The sequence below is a fragment of the Sorex fumeus genome, unplaced genomic scaffold (assembly GCF_029834395.1).
Source record: "Sorex fumeus unplaced genomic scaffold, SorFum_2.1 ptg000111l, whole genome shotgun sequence".
NCBI classification, from domain to species: Eukaryota; Metazoa; Chordata; class Mammalia; order Eulipotyphla; family Soricidae; genus Sorex; species Sorex fumeus.
The window spans coordinates 6,979,756-6,995,244 of record NW_026606168.1 but is presented as its reverse complement, the minus strand read 5'-3'; the positions used below and the strand labels follow the sequence as shown (position 1 = coordinate 6,995,244).

At 45.7% G+C, this 15,489-nt stretch overlaps 1 protein-coding gene across 1 annotated transcript; it reads right to left on the bottom strand.

Moving 5' to 3' along the window:
- Positions 1-3,628: 3,628 nt before the first annotated feature.
- Positions 3,629-13,630, bottom strand: DUT (deoxyuridine triphosphatase). The gene is made up of 6 exons (XM_056135342.1): positions 13,432-13,630; positions 10,839-10,930; positions 9,369-9,413; positions 4,317-4,391; positions 4,105-4,175; positions 3,629-3,760 (listed from the first exon to the last, which is right to left on the bottom strand). Exons 1-6 carry the CDS (start codon positions 13,584-13,586, stop codon positions 3,704-3,706), a joined length of 495 nt encoding a protein of 164 aa, XP_055991317.1. The 5' UTR covers positions 13,587-13,630; the 3' UTR covers positions 3,629-3,703.
- Positions 13,631-15,489: the final 1,859 nt, after the last annotated feature.

Below are 15,489 nucleotides of genomic sequence, written 5' to 3'. Positions count from 1 at the left end.
AGGGGTTCCAAATGGTGCTCAGAGGTCCCTCCCAGTGATCCCGTGTAATGGCTAGAAGCTGAAGGATGCAAGGATGTAGTATGGCTCTGACCTGCAGTCACCAGTATACCAGGGAACATGTGGTGCTAGGGAGCTGAGGGTCTCAGTATGTAAGTGAAGAACCTTGACCCCAGTGTTATTATCTCTCTGGCCCCTGGAGATTTGTTTTCTCATGTTAGTTAAATAAGCCATTGAGTTGATTTCTGTGCAGTGAGTGGGCTCAAGAAGCACCATAGCTGCATGTGTAACCCACATTGGCAAAACACACCCTCCATCTCTCCAGAGCATCACACTAGTGCTGCTTCCCAGAGCGCATGTGAGACCTAAATTCTTGTGCAGAGGGGCCTGGAAAGTACAGGAAAACACACATAGAACCATGCACATAACAGACCCTCTCCGCAGTAACATGCTACACACAGTTCATCTGGCTCTCCCTGGAAAATGGTGTCATTTTCTGAAGGCAACCTATAACTACTACCTCAGTGAGGGAAACCAAGAAACCCTCACTTGTAAGGTTTGCATAAGAGCAAAGTGGAACTCCCGAGTGACACTTCCCCAGACACACCTCATCAACCAAGAGCCTACCAAAAGGAATGCTTTTCCTGCAAACCTAAAAACACAAAATAAATGGAGGAATCTCTTCCTTTCACATTCACAATGAATTAAAAAAAAAATTTTAGGGGATATGGGCTGGAGTGATAGCACAGCGGGTAGGGCGTTCGCCTTACACGCGGCCAACATGGCCGACCCGAGTTCGATTCCTCCGCCCCTCTCGGAGAGCCCGGGAAGCTACCGAGAGTATCTCGCCTGCGCGGCAGAGCCTGGCAAGCTCCCCGTGACGTATTCGATATGCCAGACACAGTAACAACAAAGTCTCCAATGGAGACGTTACTGGGCCCGCTCGAGCAAATCGACGATCAACGGGAGGGCCTTTACCTTTACCTAGGGGATATGGTGCCGCCAGCAGGTCAATCTGTACCTGTGAGGTGAGTGCATCAACAGTCTGATGGCACCGTCAGACTTTCAGATATCCCAAAATTGCTGCTGTGCCTTTGGCCAGACCCAGAAACTTGGGGCAAAGTTTACCAAGAAAATAAATGGCCAAAAGTTAGGTATGTGGGAGACACACCCACAAACCACCTCCGGCTCAGCTATATAATTGGAGGCATGGCCTCTCGGGTTCCTAATCAAACTGCTTAACAGTCATGATTCCAGAGACTTAGAAGCGAATCTCGGAACTCAAAGGCTTTTGGCAGAAATGCATCCTGTTCCTGCCGTAAGTTACTGGGACTGGGCCACTCCAGGTGGGAATAGGTTTCGTGCCATGGCCTGTTCCCCTTGGCAGCCTGGTGACCGCCATCCTCCAAAGGCCACTGGTTTGGGCCTGCAGTGACGAGACACATGGGGTCTCACCAGATGGGGGTGGAACCGGCCCTTCCTCCCCATCCCAGTGAGACCCCGAGTCACAGCCTACAAACGGCCTCTGGCTCCTTATCAAGCTGATTAACGGGCCATGTCCCAGAGACTCAGAAACAAATCTTGAAACCCAGCGACTTTTGGCAGAAATCCTCTGGACCACATGCAAGGTGGCTGCTGCCTCAGAGCTTATTGGAAGACCAGGTATGAGCCTGCGGTGACGGAGCAACTGCAGTCTCATGGGAAGGGGGGGCAGTACCGGCATGTCCTTCACGCCTACCAAGGTCACGAGGTGCTCCCAACAAGCGGCTCTCCAGCACAGCCACGGCTCCAGAGGCAAAAGGACTTAATCCAGAGCCCGGCAGCTTGCAGCAGAAAAGTGAATGGACCATGCATTAAACTACTGCGCCATGCCTCCCCAGGAGGGAAAGGGTGTTGCACCCTTCCACCTTTTTCCCCCCCGTGGTAGCTAGGTGGCCGCTGCCTCAGAGCTTATTGGAAAACCAGGTATGAGCCAGCAGTGATGGATGGGGCAACTACAGTCTCATAGGAAGGGGGGCAGTACCGGCTCGTCCTTCGCGCCTTACCGAGGTCACGAGTTGCCCCCCACAAGTGGCTCTCCAGCACGGCCATGGTTCCAGAGGCAAAAGGACTTAGTCCAGAGCCTGGCAGCTTGCGGAAGAAAAGTGAATGGACCATGCGTTAAGGTGCCATGCCTCCCCAGGAGGGAAAGGGTGTTTCTCCCTTCCGCATCCCCCCCCCCCCCCCCCCAACGGCAGCAAAGGTGACTGCTGCCTCAGAGCTTATTGGAAAACCAGGTATGAGCCAGCAGTGATGGATGGGGCAACTGCAGTCTCATGGGAAGGGGGGCAGTACTGGCTCGTCCTTCACGCCCTACCAAGGTCATGAGTTGCTCCCCACGAGCGGCTCTCCAGCATGGCCATGGCTCCAAGAGGCAAAAGAACTTAGTCCAGAGCCCGGCAGCTTGTGGCAGAAAAGTGATGGACCGTGCGTTAAACTACGGCACCATGCCTCCCCAGGAGGGAAAGGGTGTTGCTCCCTTCTGCCTCTCCCCCCCCCCCCCCAAGCAGCAAGGTGGTCGCAGCGGCCTCGGTGGCCACTGCCTCAGAGGTTATTGGAAAGCCAGGTATGGGAACCAGCAGTGATGGGGCAGCTGCGGTCTCATGGGAAGGGGGCAGTACCGGCTTGTCCTTTGCACCCTACTGAGTTGCCCCCCATGAGCAGCTCTCCGGCACAGCCATAACACCAGACACACAGAAACCAATCTCTTGATTATCTGGCTCTTTGCAGAAATCCAAAACCGTGAGGCCGCTCTTGTGGCCATGTGAGATTGTATGATTCTCATAACCAGCTATAGAAAACAAAGTATTTCACAATGCCTTTTCAGCAATTCTGATTGTTGGGGGGGAAATTCTAAACAATAATGGTGCATCTTTTGTCGAAATAATGAATGTAATCAATGTAGAGAAGAGTTAAGTGGAAATCACCTGCCTCACAGGCATTGGGAGGGGTGGGAGGGGGGTATATTGGGGTTCTTGGTGGTGAAAAATGAGTACTGGTGAAGGGAGAGGTGTTTGATCATTGTGTGACTGAGACTTAAACCTGAAAGCTTAGTAACTTTTCCCATAGTGATTCAATAAATAAATATAAGAAGAAAATAAATAAAACTATGAAAAAAAAAGATTGAGTTCACACCCAAATCAACAGCTAATCAGTGGCTGAATAAATAGCAGTACTCCTACATAAAAAAATTTTTTTTGAGCAATGTATTGCTTTATAACTTATCTTTTAGATTTATGTATATAATTTGTATTTGTGATAAATTTATATTTATTGAAGTCTTACTTCAAATTGTGTAATAATTCCTGTTAAAGAATCTACATCTACTAAAAGGATTTGCTTATGATTTATACAGAAGTTCAAATAAAATATAAGAAAAAACTTTCTGAATGTAACATTTAGTAAATAATCATGGGGGATGTAATTGATACACATTTGATTGTAAAATGAAAATCTACATTAGGTCAACATACATATGTAGAAATACACAAAATTTCTGGTGACATAAAATGTACCTTCCACAGAGCACATTATATCCAAATAACTTTTGAAAGTGAAACTATTACATTTATAGAAGAGGAAAACCACAAAAGCAGTTTAAACAAAAAACTTTATTATTTTAAACAAAAAAATAACATCTTCTCACTTTCTATTCTTGAAGCAATTTTTAATTCTTTCCAGTGGAACCAAAACCTCCTGAGCCTCTTTCTGTGTCCTCCAAATCCTTGAAGATATAAAAGGCAAATCAGAGTGAATTTCAAATCCTCATCCCATTCTCTCCAGCTCCCATTTTCTAACATTTTTACACTTTAATTACAAAAATCAATCTGAAAAATACTCCACAACTGCTAAATAAGGAAATGATGAGAATTCCATTCTAAATGATTAGTATATTTGCTCAAAAAGGATGGTATATAATATTTCTGAAGAACACAAAAATTTCTAAAACTATGATTTTAATTATAGTAAGGTTAGTCACTGATAGTACTTGCTTATAAAGCTCCACAATTTCCCTTCACTTTAAGTCTTATATCCTGTTCTCTTTACTCAGCTTTTTGGGATACTTACTTGAACTTCTTCTATTTCCGGATAAAAAATGCGTTCACAAATGAGCTGTGCAATTCGATCACCCTTTTTGACTTTAAAAGAAAAGAAACAAAATGAGATTACTTAATCGATACAGTCTCTATCCTGCCCTGCTCTATGGGAACTAGAAGGATTAGTATTTGACATAAATAACTCAGAAACTACTTTTATGTGAGCCCATGTATTTAACATACCTTCAAATGTTTCTTTGCCAAAATTAAATAATACTACACCAACATTTCCTCTGTAGTCTTCATCTATGACACCAGCTGAAAGGAAAAGGAAAAGAACATTAATTTGTTGTACGCTACGAACATGAAGGAGATGGACGCTGTCAGATCTGTCTTCCAGAACTAAGCTCTCTTACACTTACAATTGAGTATGCATCTTTTGCTCGGGCACCAGGTAAAGCCTCAAAACTTAAGACTTGTATTACTAATAGACTACAGTGAGAAAAACGTCATGGTCCCTAACCCTGAGTCCTGAAGACCATCTGCTACTGTCGTCACCTGGGGGCAAGCACTTACTCAGGAGCGGATCACTCTGAATTCCCCTCCCAATCTGTCTCATCTACCACATGCCTGCCAAGAATTCTAGGAGAAAATTATGATTTGGGTTTGAAAGGTTTATCCCAGTAGCAGTTTCCCATGAATATCCAGACGAAATATGATTAAATCATAAATAAAAGTGTCAAAATGCCTGGAGATCTTCCGTGGAATAAGCCAGCACTGACATTGATAAGTGGCAATCTGGCAAATATTAGAACACTCCATTCTTTAATGAAAAGAGTGGGGAACTTTTCCTTTCGTATTATTCCTCGCTGCTGAATTTGAACCACCATTTGTTCTTAAGAGAAATCATCACATCAGTTTGACGTGAATACACTGTTCCAAAGAACTGTAAAATCTATGCCTGCCTGAAACTATCAGCAAGGTAGCAGTAAACCTTTGCAGAAATGAAACCTGAGGCAGGGTCCTGCCAGGGCCTAGCCTGGAGAGCTACTAATGAACATTTATTTTGAGCCCAGGCATTTAATTTGCTAAACAAAGAGGCGCAGGTATATAGGTGAGCAGGCCTTCTCATTGCCTTGATAAGGCTGATGGTACAGAATTCACTATTTTAAGAGCATTCAGAGCTGTGCAAACATCATCACAATCAATTTGAGAACACTGGTAGTCATTCTCCACCCCATGCCCAACTGCCCATTTCCTTTCATACCTGTCAATTCCTTAACTCTCTAAAATGCTGCATTTCATGTAGAGTCAAATTAAATGAGGTTTCACGATACACTGAATCTTTTTTTTTTTGCTTTTTGGGTCACATCCGGCGATGTTCAGGGGTTACTCCTGGCTCATGCACTCAGGAATTACTCCTGGTGGTGCTCAGGGACCATACGGGATGCTGGGAATCGAACCTGTGTCAGCCATGTTGGCTGCGTGCAAGGCAAACACCCTACCCGCTGTGCTATCGCTCCAGCTCCCAGTACACTGAATCTCTTACTGAAATCTACCTCCATTAAAAAAAGCAGTTACTGAAAAAAGGAATAAAAACAATCAGGAATTTAGCTCAATAAAAAATAGTCTAAAATATTGGTTGATCAACTAAAAGCAAAAAAAAAATTTTTTGATTTTTGGGCCACACCCAGCTGTGCTCCGGGTTAAATTACTCAGGCTCTGAGCTCAGGGATCCCTCCTGGTGGGGCTCTATGAGGGATGCCAGGGACTGAACCCAGGTTAGCTGTGTGCAAAGAAAGCACCCTACTTGCTGTACTCTCTCCAACCTCTAAAACCTTTTTTGTTTTTTTAAATATGAGGGTAAGTATTCTCTTCTGGTTTTCTCACAGGGAAAACAAAGCAAACTGGAACAAAACAAAAAACAACTTTCATTGACAGGGGGAAATACTCAGAAGAAAATATGCAAATTTTTCCAGTGAATCATAGAAATTTAAATGAATTCATGTGCTTTATGAATAAATAATGAAAGATAAGTGGAATGAGATTTAAGCAACTCTTGAAAGGTTCCTGACATAACCTTTTAGAGAGAATTAAAGAAATTAAATTATAAAAAATTAATTAGAGGAAAATGTTTGAGCACTAGCCCACCTTCTCTGTGCTGTTCTCATGGTAAGGGGTCATATAGTTTAGTTGTGGTGTCTACACACACTTTGTTGCAAACTGCTGGAAACTGCACACATTTTGTTGTGGTACTGTGGATCATGGATAGTACAGCTCCTGGTATCACACCAGGCACAGGAGAAAGTTCCGAGGATCAAGTTCAAGGCCCCACAAATGCCAGACAGGTGCTTTACCAATGAGACAGATCTCTAGGTCCAAAGATAAAGAACTATAAAAAGATAAAGAACTGTAAAAAGTATGGTACAAAAGTGGTTAAAAAAACAGCAGAGGTAGTTCATAACATGTCAAGACTGAAACAATATTTTTTTTCTAGTTGCAGAGCACCAAACATTGACCAATTTTTTTTTGAGTGCTGATCAATGTAAAGTATACAGAAATCTGGTTTCTTTTCCCCACTGCCAGCTAGCCATTAATCTCATCCTTACTATTTATGGAAAGAATATGAAGATGGAACCAGCTACTTCATTAATCACATGAAATTTTGACTGTACAATGAATCAGGTAAAGCGTAATGTAGACCCGCCCTCAACAGAATATGTTATTCGTGTATATGTATGAATGGGAATAACATCAAGATAACAATGATAATCGTCTATGTCACTGATGAGTAATAAAGGCTATGTATGGAGTCTCCTTGGGAGAGAGCAGATATATAAGCCAGGACTCATTTACCTAGAATATGTTAGTCAAGACAAAGTGGAACTGACTTTTAACTATCTTGTTACTATTAGAAAACAAATTCCCAAGCAGCACAAATATCTATAAAATACAAACTAATAATGTTTCCCCTAATCCTCCCTACGGTAATCAATGTTACAGTGACATATATATTATTTTGTATACTTAGTGACATTTTTTCTATTTGAAATACTATAAACATCTTTGAGATTAATATAAAAGTCAGTCGATTTTTTTTAGATCCAACGCACAGAAATAAAAGTACCACAATTTCTATGTAGTATGACTCTATACTGTGCAGCTATACCCCAGGTAATTATCACCTTTAGGTGACTATAACTTTGGCTATAATAAACAAAACCTTTTACAGAAGTTCTCTAGTATTAGCACTTTTTATTCTCCTCAAATGAGTACCAGGGTGGAGACTCAGTACAGAGGTTTGGGCACTTGCCTTGCATGTGGCCGACCCTGGCTCCAGGCCAGCACTGCATAGCTCAGGCACTGCTGGGTATGGCTCAGGCTCTGCCCCAAATAAATAAACTGGTTCTAAAATGCATATTCCCAAGTCAATGTGCCTATTTTATAGTAAACATTTTAATGGATGTTGCTATGTACCTTTGAAAGGCAGGTATGTAATTAAAATTTCACTGATATTTAAGAAAAACGATTTCCAACATCCTGCCAGATGGCTTCCTTTTAATTCTGCAAAACGTGAGGAGTGAAAAAACCATACATCCCGGCGCTTGTATGCGTTTCTGACAACAAAACTACATTTTTCCCCCTCCATGTTTATCAGATGTTTGCATATGATCTTCTGTATTTTACTTTCTTATCTATTTGGATATTTAATTTCTTTTTTTCTTTTTTTTTTGGTTTCTGAGCCATAGGGGTTGGTCCCAGCAGTACTGAAGACCACTGTGGTGCCAGGGATCTAACCTAGGGCTCCACATGTAAAGCACGTCCTCCAGTTCTCTGAGCTAGCTCTCTGGCGCTAAATCCTTTCCATATAATTTGCAAGTTGTTGTTCTTTGTTTTAACTATATAGTATATGCTACCACACAAAAACACTTTTTTTTTTGTAAAGGAGTTTGCTAGCCGACCCGGGTTCGATTCCCAGTATCCCGTATGGTTCCCCGAGCACCACCAGGAATAATTCCTGAGTGCATGAGCCAGGAGATCGCTGGGTGTAACCCAAAGAGAAAAAAAAAAGAATAAATGGCAGAAAAATAGTGCTCAATACCTTTTTTAGCATGAATGTTGGTAGCACTGTCCTCCCATTGTTCATCGATTTGCTCAAGCGGGCCCAGTAAGATTTCCATCATGAGACTTGCTGTTACTGTTTCTGGCATATGAAATACGCCACGGGGAGCTTGCCAGGCTTTGCCATGGGGGCGAGATACTCTCGGTAGCTTGCCAGGTTCCAAATTTATTTCTTACTCACAAAATGACTTAGGAAGTCCCAAGATTTACCCTTTTCAATGGAAAGGATTCTTTCTCTTCATGAGAAGGCAAAAAACAGTATTGTGAAGTTATCACTGGAAAAAAACATGCATTGGAATTGGCAGAATGATTAACTGACTTCAGGCAAAAGTTTTACTGTGTCAAGACTTTGGCATGTCTTTTATTGGAAACCTTTAGTGAAAACTCTCCATACCGTCCAGATGTGAACACTGAAAGAAATCCTACAGATTCAACTTTTCTCTTTGACACTTAATTATAATCTTAATTTTGTGGTTCCTAACCACATCTCTCTCGTGAAATTTAAAAAGCAACGCAAAACAACACCATGGCACCTTTTTAGAGGGATCCATAAAAAAGCTGGGTCAAGAGCAAAGACCGTTGTCAGGGAAACACGCTACTGAGTCTTGCCAGCCAGGTGCAATGACAGGAGCACGGAGCTTTCCCACCTTTAAGAGCAACTTCTTCCCTAATTTGCCAAACAAGAGGAGTTCTCTCATGGAGGGAAGGAGGTTCTTCCTACAAAGTCTCCCTCGGATCTTTTCTAGACTCTTTTGCCTATGTAACTATTTAATAATTACTAAAGTAAAATGCTTTTTCTTAAACAACCCCAAGGGTTTTTTTGTCCCCTACAATAATAAATCTTCTCCTAAAATAGCTATTTTGGGGACAAAATACAGTTTACCACTAAGCCAAAGCAAAACTCCCACTCACCGTGCAGTATCTATTTTGGCCCATTAAGAGCATGCCTATTTCACAGAATGGTCATTTGAAAATTAGACATAATCCAAATAATATTTGAAGCTAGATGACCGTCATTTCAGAGATGGAAAAATTTCCAAGGATGCAGGACAAAAAGGAACTCATTTCCTTTTCTAGAAGTTAAAAGTACAACCTGTCACTGATAACTGTTTCCTAAGCAACAGCAAAGTAAACAGTTACAAAAATTTTCAAATAAAAACATAAATATGTTACCTCCAACATCTATGAAGTGTTTTGCAGCCAAGCCAGAACGAGGAGCTAAAAAATACAAAAGGAGAAATTGGCTATTTAAGATGAGGGGGTAACACTCATTATTACACAAAACACAAAATTGTAAGGACATCACTCTCATTTCCTCTAGTGCAAGTATATTCATTAAAGAATACATTCATTATCATGGATTATTAGCGTAGGAAAGAATAGTTTATAAAGTGTAACATGGGGGATGGAGCGATAGTCCAGCCGGTCAGGTGCTTAACTTGCACACATCCAACCCACATTCGCTTCCGAGTACCTCATATGGTCCCCTGAGCCCGGGGGGCTAGAGCCAGGAGTAATCCCTGAGACTGGAGTAAACTCAAACTTAAAAATTCAGCTCCACGGTTTACTCCATGGGTTGGATGCCAATCACACATGCTAGGGGAAAAGGCAGCTCAGAGAGAGAAGGGAGCACCAAATAAAGGGTGTTGGGAGGATCCTCCCAGGATGGGAGATGCGTGCTGGGAGTAGACTATAGACCGAACATGACTGCCACTCAATGCCTCTTTTGCAAACCACAGCACCCAAAAGGAGAGAGAGAAGAAAAGGGAATGCCCTGCCAGAGGCAGGGTGGGATGGAGGGATGGGGGTTGGGAGAAATACTGGGATCAGCAGTGGTGGAAAATGGGCACTGGTAGAGGGATGGGTACTCGATCATTGTATAATTGAAACCCAAGCACAAAAATTTGTAAGTCTACAACTGTACCTCATGGTGTGTTCACTAAATTAAAAAAATCAGCTCCACTATGCTTTTAGTCTCCAAACAAAACAACAACAAAATAACAAAAGCTAAGTTCACACTTTGTACCTACTTAGGCATCAGGCCCACTCTTTATTTTTTTAAAAATTTTTATTAGTGAAACACCATGAGATACAGTTGTAGACTTACGAATTTTTGTGCCTGGGTTTCCGTTATACAATGATCGAATACCCATCCCTCCACCTGTGCCCATTCTCCACCACCACTGACCCCAGTATCCCTCCCACCCCCACCCCTCTTAATTTTTAACTTAAATCCAACACCTTGTCCATAAACACAGCCCCCTCCCTGCCTATACTTTATTTCCTGATTTGTTTCCCATACATTCTTTAAACATGTTTGTCAATGCAATAGAGGGAGTTCACCTCATTTTTCTTTAAAAGGCTAAACTGCTAGCGAAGGACAGTAATCTAGGTTCCCACCCCAAGGCTGTCAGAGTGTAATTCTGCTCGTGATAAATTCTGACCTCTCCAATATAAATAGGGTGCTACAGAGTGGGAAATCTTGGGATAACGGTGGAGAGATCTCTGTGCTCTCGTGGTGGATAAGGTGTAGCATGCAAGAACAAAACCATCACAAAGGTACCACATGCATGGGGAGTGTGGGGGGGTGAAGGAGTCCTCGAAGAGCACGAAAAATGGTTACTTGTGTCTTAAATCACTTACCTACTCTTCCATAACACCCAGAAGGAAGAGCTATCTGAATGTCGGTTTTCACCAGGGCTTTCTCCATTGGTGGTACTGTATAATCATAGGCACTAGGAAGATATTGAAAGAAAATAAACAGGATTTAGTCCTAATATCATTTTTACATTCTCTCCCTTTCAAATAAACAGAATTGCCTTAAATGTGTCCCTATGCAACCACAGAATTTTGTAACTAACCTAGCTGAGGGTCCAATGCACTAGATTTTTTCCCCCCTTTCGGGTCAATTATTAAAACGAGCTTTACAGAAGTTACTCTCCAGGAACTTTTTTCATAAAATAAATGCCAACATGAAAGTTGCCCCTGAACTTTTGGATGCTTGGCAAACAATAAATAAAATAGCTAATAATAAGGTAGCACTGCCCTCCCTTTGTTCATCGATTTGATTGAGGGGGCCCCGTAACATCTCCATTGTGAAACTTCTTGTTACTGTGTTGGGCTTATCGAATATGTCATGGGTAGCTTGCCAGGCTTTGCTGTGGGGGCGAGATACTCTCGGTAGCTTGCCGGGCTCTCTGAGAGGGGAATAATAAGGTAACATTTATTTATTCTTTGGTTTGGGGACCGCATCCTGCAATGCTCAGGGTGTATTCCTGGCTCTGTGCTCAGGGATCACACCTGGTGGTACTTGGGGGACCATATGAGATGCTGGGGATCAAACCCAGCTAGGCTGTGTGCAAGGCAAGAGCCTTACCTGCTGTACTAGCTCTTTGGCCCCTGAGGTAACATTTTTTTCCACTATATCCAGGCACAGATGTAACTACTTTATGTCCCTCATTTTAGTCTTACAATAATCCTCTAGAAAGACTAAGAAAAGAAACAGAAAGTCATCTGTCAAAGGTGTCGCTGGCAGTTCACAAAAGGGCGCGGTCTGTGGCCATGAACTTCTCTGGGGAGGAAATGGATGATCATGAAGAGATGGGCTATCTCCACACCTGTTTCACTTAGTGACAGGCACTTTTGTTCATTGGGAAGATGCTTCAGTTACCTGAAATCGGAGTCCCTCCCAGGACTCACAGCAAAGCCCAGCAGAGACTGGGCTACATCCATAAAAATGAAGACCCGCACGTGATTGCTATTAGTTCTAAGGCACCCTGCTTTTCGTGTCTTTCTACAATACTAATCACACACTTCTCTCTGCCTTCTGCACCCAGACATCAGTATGCAAACTGTAATTGGTACATTAGCAGAAAATGTACCAATGGACTTAACACATAATAACCACTCCTTCTCTCCTTTTTCACTTCTCTTTACAACTTCCTACATGGTTCTAAAGATATGGGCCCCAAGAGTAATCAGGGGGGAAAGGGGAACAAGCATAGAATTTTGTTCTTCAGAAACTCATGCATTTCAGGACTACATAAAATAACCTGAGAAGAATTTGGGTACAAATGAAAAAGAAGTGCTGTACAAATGAAAGGTACTAGCATACTTTTTAGCTTCTCAGAGCCAGGCCCTTTCTGAGAGTTCCAGTGTCTAGAGTGAACTAGGGAAATTTTTAATTCCCTTTAAGAAACTGAATTTACTGCTAAATACCCTTTAAAGCTGAACCAGCTTTCATTCATCTTAATGATGTTCAGACTCAGGCCCCTTGACTCCCAAAACACTCAGGCCACTCCTTCCAAAGCCTGGGTGGGCCTTAGTCATCCAACCCATACTGCAAGACAAATAACAGACTAACAGACTAAATCCGACACTCCGGTCCCATCTGTACCAATCCCTGCAGAATTCATGCTAAGAAGGGAAGTTAAGGCCTGAGAGATGGTACAGCGTGGGGGTTGCTCGTCTTGCATCACATGCCTCTACCCCCACCTCGGCCACACCAGGTGTGATCTCTGAGCACCGCTGGATGTGGCCTCAAAACCCACCTGCCTGACAGAGGGAAGCAAAAAACGCTCAAATAGAGGGTGCTGGATCCGCAGGAAAGTCCAAGCTGTGCATGCATTACACCTGGATTCAATTCCTGGCCCAAACTGGAGCTAGGGGCTGGGGGTGCGCTCACAGGGAAAATGGGCAGAGACCCTAGCAGCTGCCTGTAAAAAGAGCTGTACACTGGTTTGGGTTTTTTTTTCCTGTTTCTTTTTTCCAATTCTTCCAACTTTTAAAAATTCACCTCCTGTTTGTAAATTACGTGTTCCTTTTTATTTTCATTTTTGCTTTTTGGGTCACAGGGTCACTCCTGGCTCATGCACTCAGGAATCACTACTGGCCGACGCTGGGGGACCACACGGGATGCTGGGAATCGAACTCCGTCGGCCGCGTGCAGGGCAAACGCCCTACCTGCTGTGCTATCACTTCAGCCACTCTTTCTAAAACTTTTTAATAGCACGGGTTTTGCCGGTCAATCAGAGTAGTTATTAAGTCTGGTCCTCACCCGCCTTTTTTTTTCCTTCATCTTTTCCCCCCGCAAACTTGGGAGTCCCCAAAGCTGGGGCAGCGGGCGACTGGAGTCAAAGCAAGGAGGACCAAGCGGGCTTCGGAAGCAGGGAGGGGGGCTTCTTCTCCGCAGGACGCGCGGGGACAGGTGGGCTCCGGCACGGGGGTCCCCACTCACCTGTACAGGTCGTAGCCCGCGGCGCGCTGGGACCCCTTGGTCGGGGCGGTCGCGTGCTCCGAGAGCCGCACAAAGCGCAGCCGCAGGGGCTCCTCCACCGCCGGCCGCGCCCGCTTGCTGGGGGAGGCGACTTGGGTCACTTCGGAGCAGGGCATGGCGAGAGGGGCGCGAGCGGAGCCGCCGAGAGCGCCGGAACGGAAGCAGAGGGAGAAGCCGCTGAGCGCCAGGCTCGAAATTTCCCGCCGAGCGCGCGGCCCTCCCGCCGGACGGGCTCAACGCGGCTCCGGGCGGGGGGCGGGAGGAGGCTCGAGTTGCAAAACTGGGGTGCGGGTGGGTGGGGGACCCCTTTGCCAGGGCAGATTTAGGAGAGGCCGCTGAGGCTTGGCCAGGGCAGCGCCCGGACCCAAGGGAGACGGGAACTGCCGGGTTCCTCGCCCACCTGCAACCGACGCGCCCCCCCGCAGCCCCAACCCAAATGGACTCGCCCCCGCGTTCCCGCGCTGCTGCTGCGCCGAGCCGCGACTTCTCTGTCTGTCTGTCTGTCTGTCCGTCTCTCCCGCCCTCCCGGCCCCTGTCCGCGCCCCTGAGCCACCGCCCAGCCGGGGAGGGGCCGCGCGCGTTTCCACCCCGCAGGACCCGGACTTTACAGGCGCGGCGGCGCGCGCTGGACAGCGGCCGACAGTGCTCGGAGCCCCGCGCGGCGCGGGGGAGGAGAAGGCGCGGCCCGGGCAGGCGCGCGGGCACGACCGCCCCGCGTAGCCACGAAGACAAAATCCAGCAGTGGCCCCGCGTGGGGGTCCGGCAGAGGCCCGTCATGACGGCCCCACCTGCCCGCCCGCCGCTCCGCCCCGCCTCCCGGCGCGGTGACCTCGGAAGCAGTCGCGGCCTCCGCCGTCCGGCTGGGGCGCCCGGAGGCGGCGCGAGTCCCGGCCGCGCCCCGGCCCCGGGCCCGCGGCTCCCGCCCGCCCGACCCCGCCCGCCCCGCCCCGCCCCGCCCTTTTAGGCTTTTGCGCCCCCGCCCCCTTCCCCGGGAGGGTCCCGGGGCCCCGCGCGGCGTCTCTGCCGCCGCTTCCCTACCCGGAGCTGCGGCCATGGTCCCAGACCCCGCGCAGCCGCCGCGCGCCGCCCGGCCGTTTCCAGGCGCGGCTCTGGGGCGCCCACGACGCTCCTTTAAGGAGGCAGTTCCTACCCAGGCTTTCCACAAACACTATCCCCTGTGTCTCGCTTGCCAGGTGTAATACTTCCAACTTAAAAAAAAAATCCTCCTGGAGGTGCTGGGGGGACCATATGGGATGCTGGGAATCGAACCCGGGTTGGCTGCCTGCAAGGCAAATGCCCCAGCAGCTGTGCTATTGCACCGGCCCCTATCCTACCTAGTTTTATTCAGTACAATGTTGTAATCTTCCCTTTAGCAACGATATCTTTCTTTCTTCATATTTTAAAATACAGCTACCTTGTTTTTTCTGTTTGTTTTTATTGGTAGTGATATTTTTAATTCGCCCGTTGCTTTGGCCCAGATGCTCCTTCAAACCTGTCACATCAGATGAAACACCAAAGCACATCAGATCCCTTGTCTTCCTTTTCCCTCAAGCTCACACCTCACTTTTCTTGCTCCAACCCCTGCAAGTGACCCTTTAGTCCTGCTGAAGAGCTGTCAAAGGACTTACCCTTATCCTTTTGGGGAAAGGTGGGTGAGGGAGGCTGGCCAACAGTGTTCTTGGGACCCTGGGGAGGTGTCAGAGGCCACAAGAGGACCCCTGCATGCCAGTCATACACTTCAGCCCTATGAGCTATCTCTTGACCCCTGTTCTTTTGTATTGAATCTGGTTTTATGGATCTCAAGTATTCATCTTTTTCAGTTTCTCATTCTTCTGTGGCACTTTCTATAGTAATTCTCTAGTGAAATTCACATAAGAGAGAAATCTTTGAATTTTTGCATGCACTAAAATTTAATCATTGTAATGACACCCTTTACCCAGACCCAGATAAAAAAAAGAATGTTATTCATAAAGGATTTTTACCAGCAGTGAGCTCTGCCTTTTATCTTCGAATATTTAC

Excerpts from the sequence above, each read along its gene's own strand:
- DUT (XM_056135342.1), bottom strand. The coding sequence starts at position 13,586 with ATGCCCTGCTCCGAAGTGACCCAAGTCGCCTCCCCCAGCAAGCGGGCG. Across the intron at positions 9,414-10,838 it reads TGGGTGTTATGGAAGAGTAG|CTCCTCGTTCTGGCTTGGCT; the intron begins GTAAGTGATTTA and ends TGTATTTTTTAG. Across the intron at positions 4,392-9,368 it reads ACACTTCATAGATGTTGGAG|CTGGTGTCATAGATGAAGAC; the intron begins GTAACATATTTA and ends TTTTCCTTTCAG.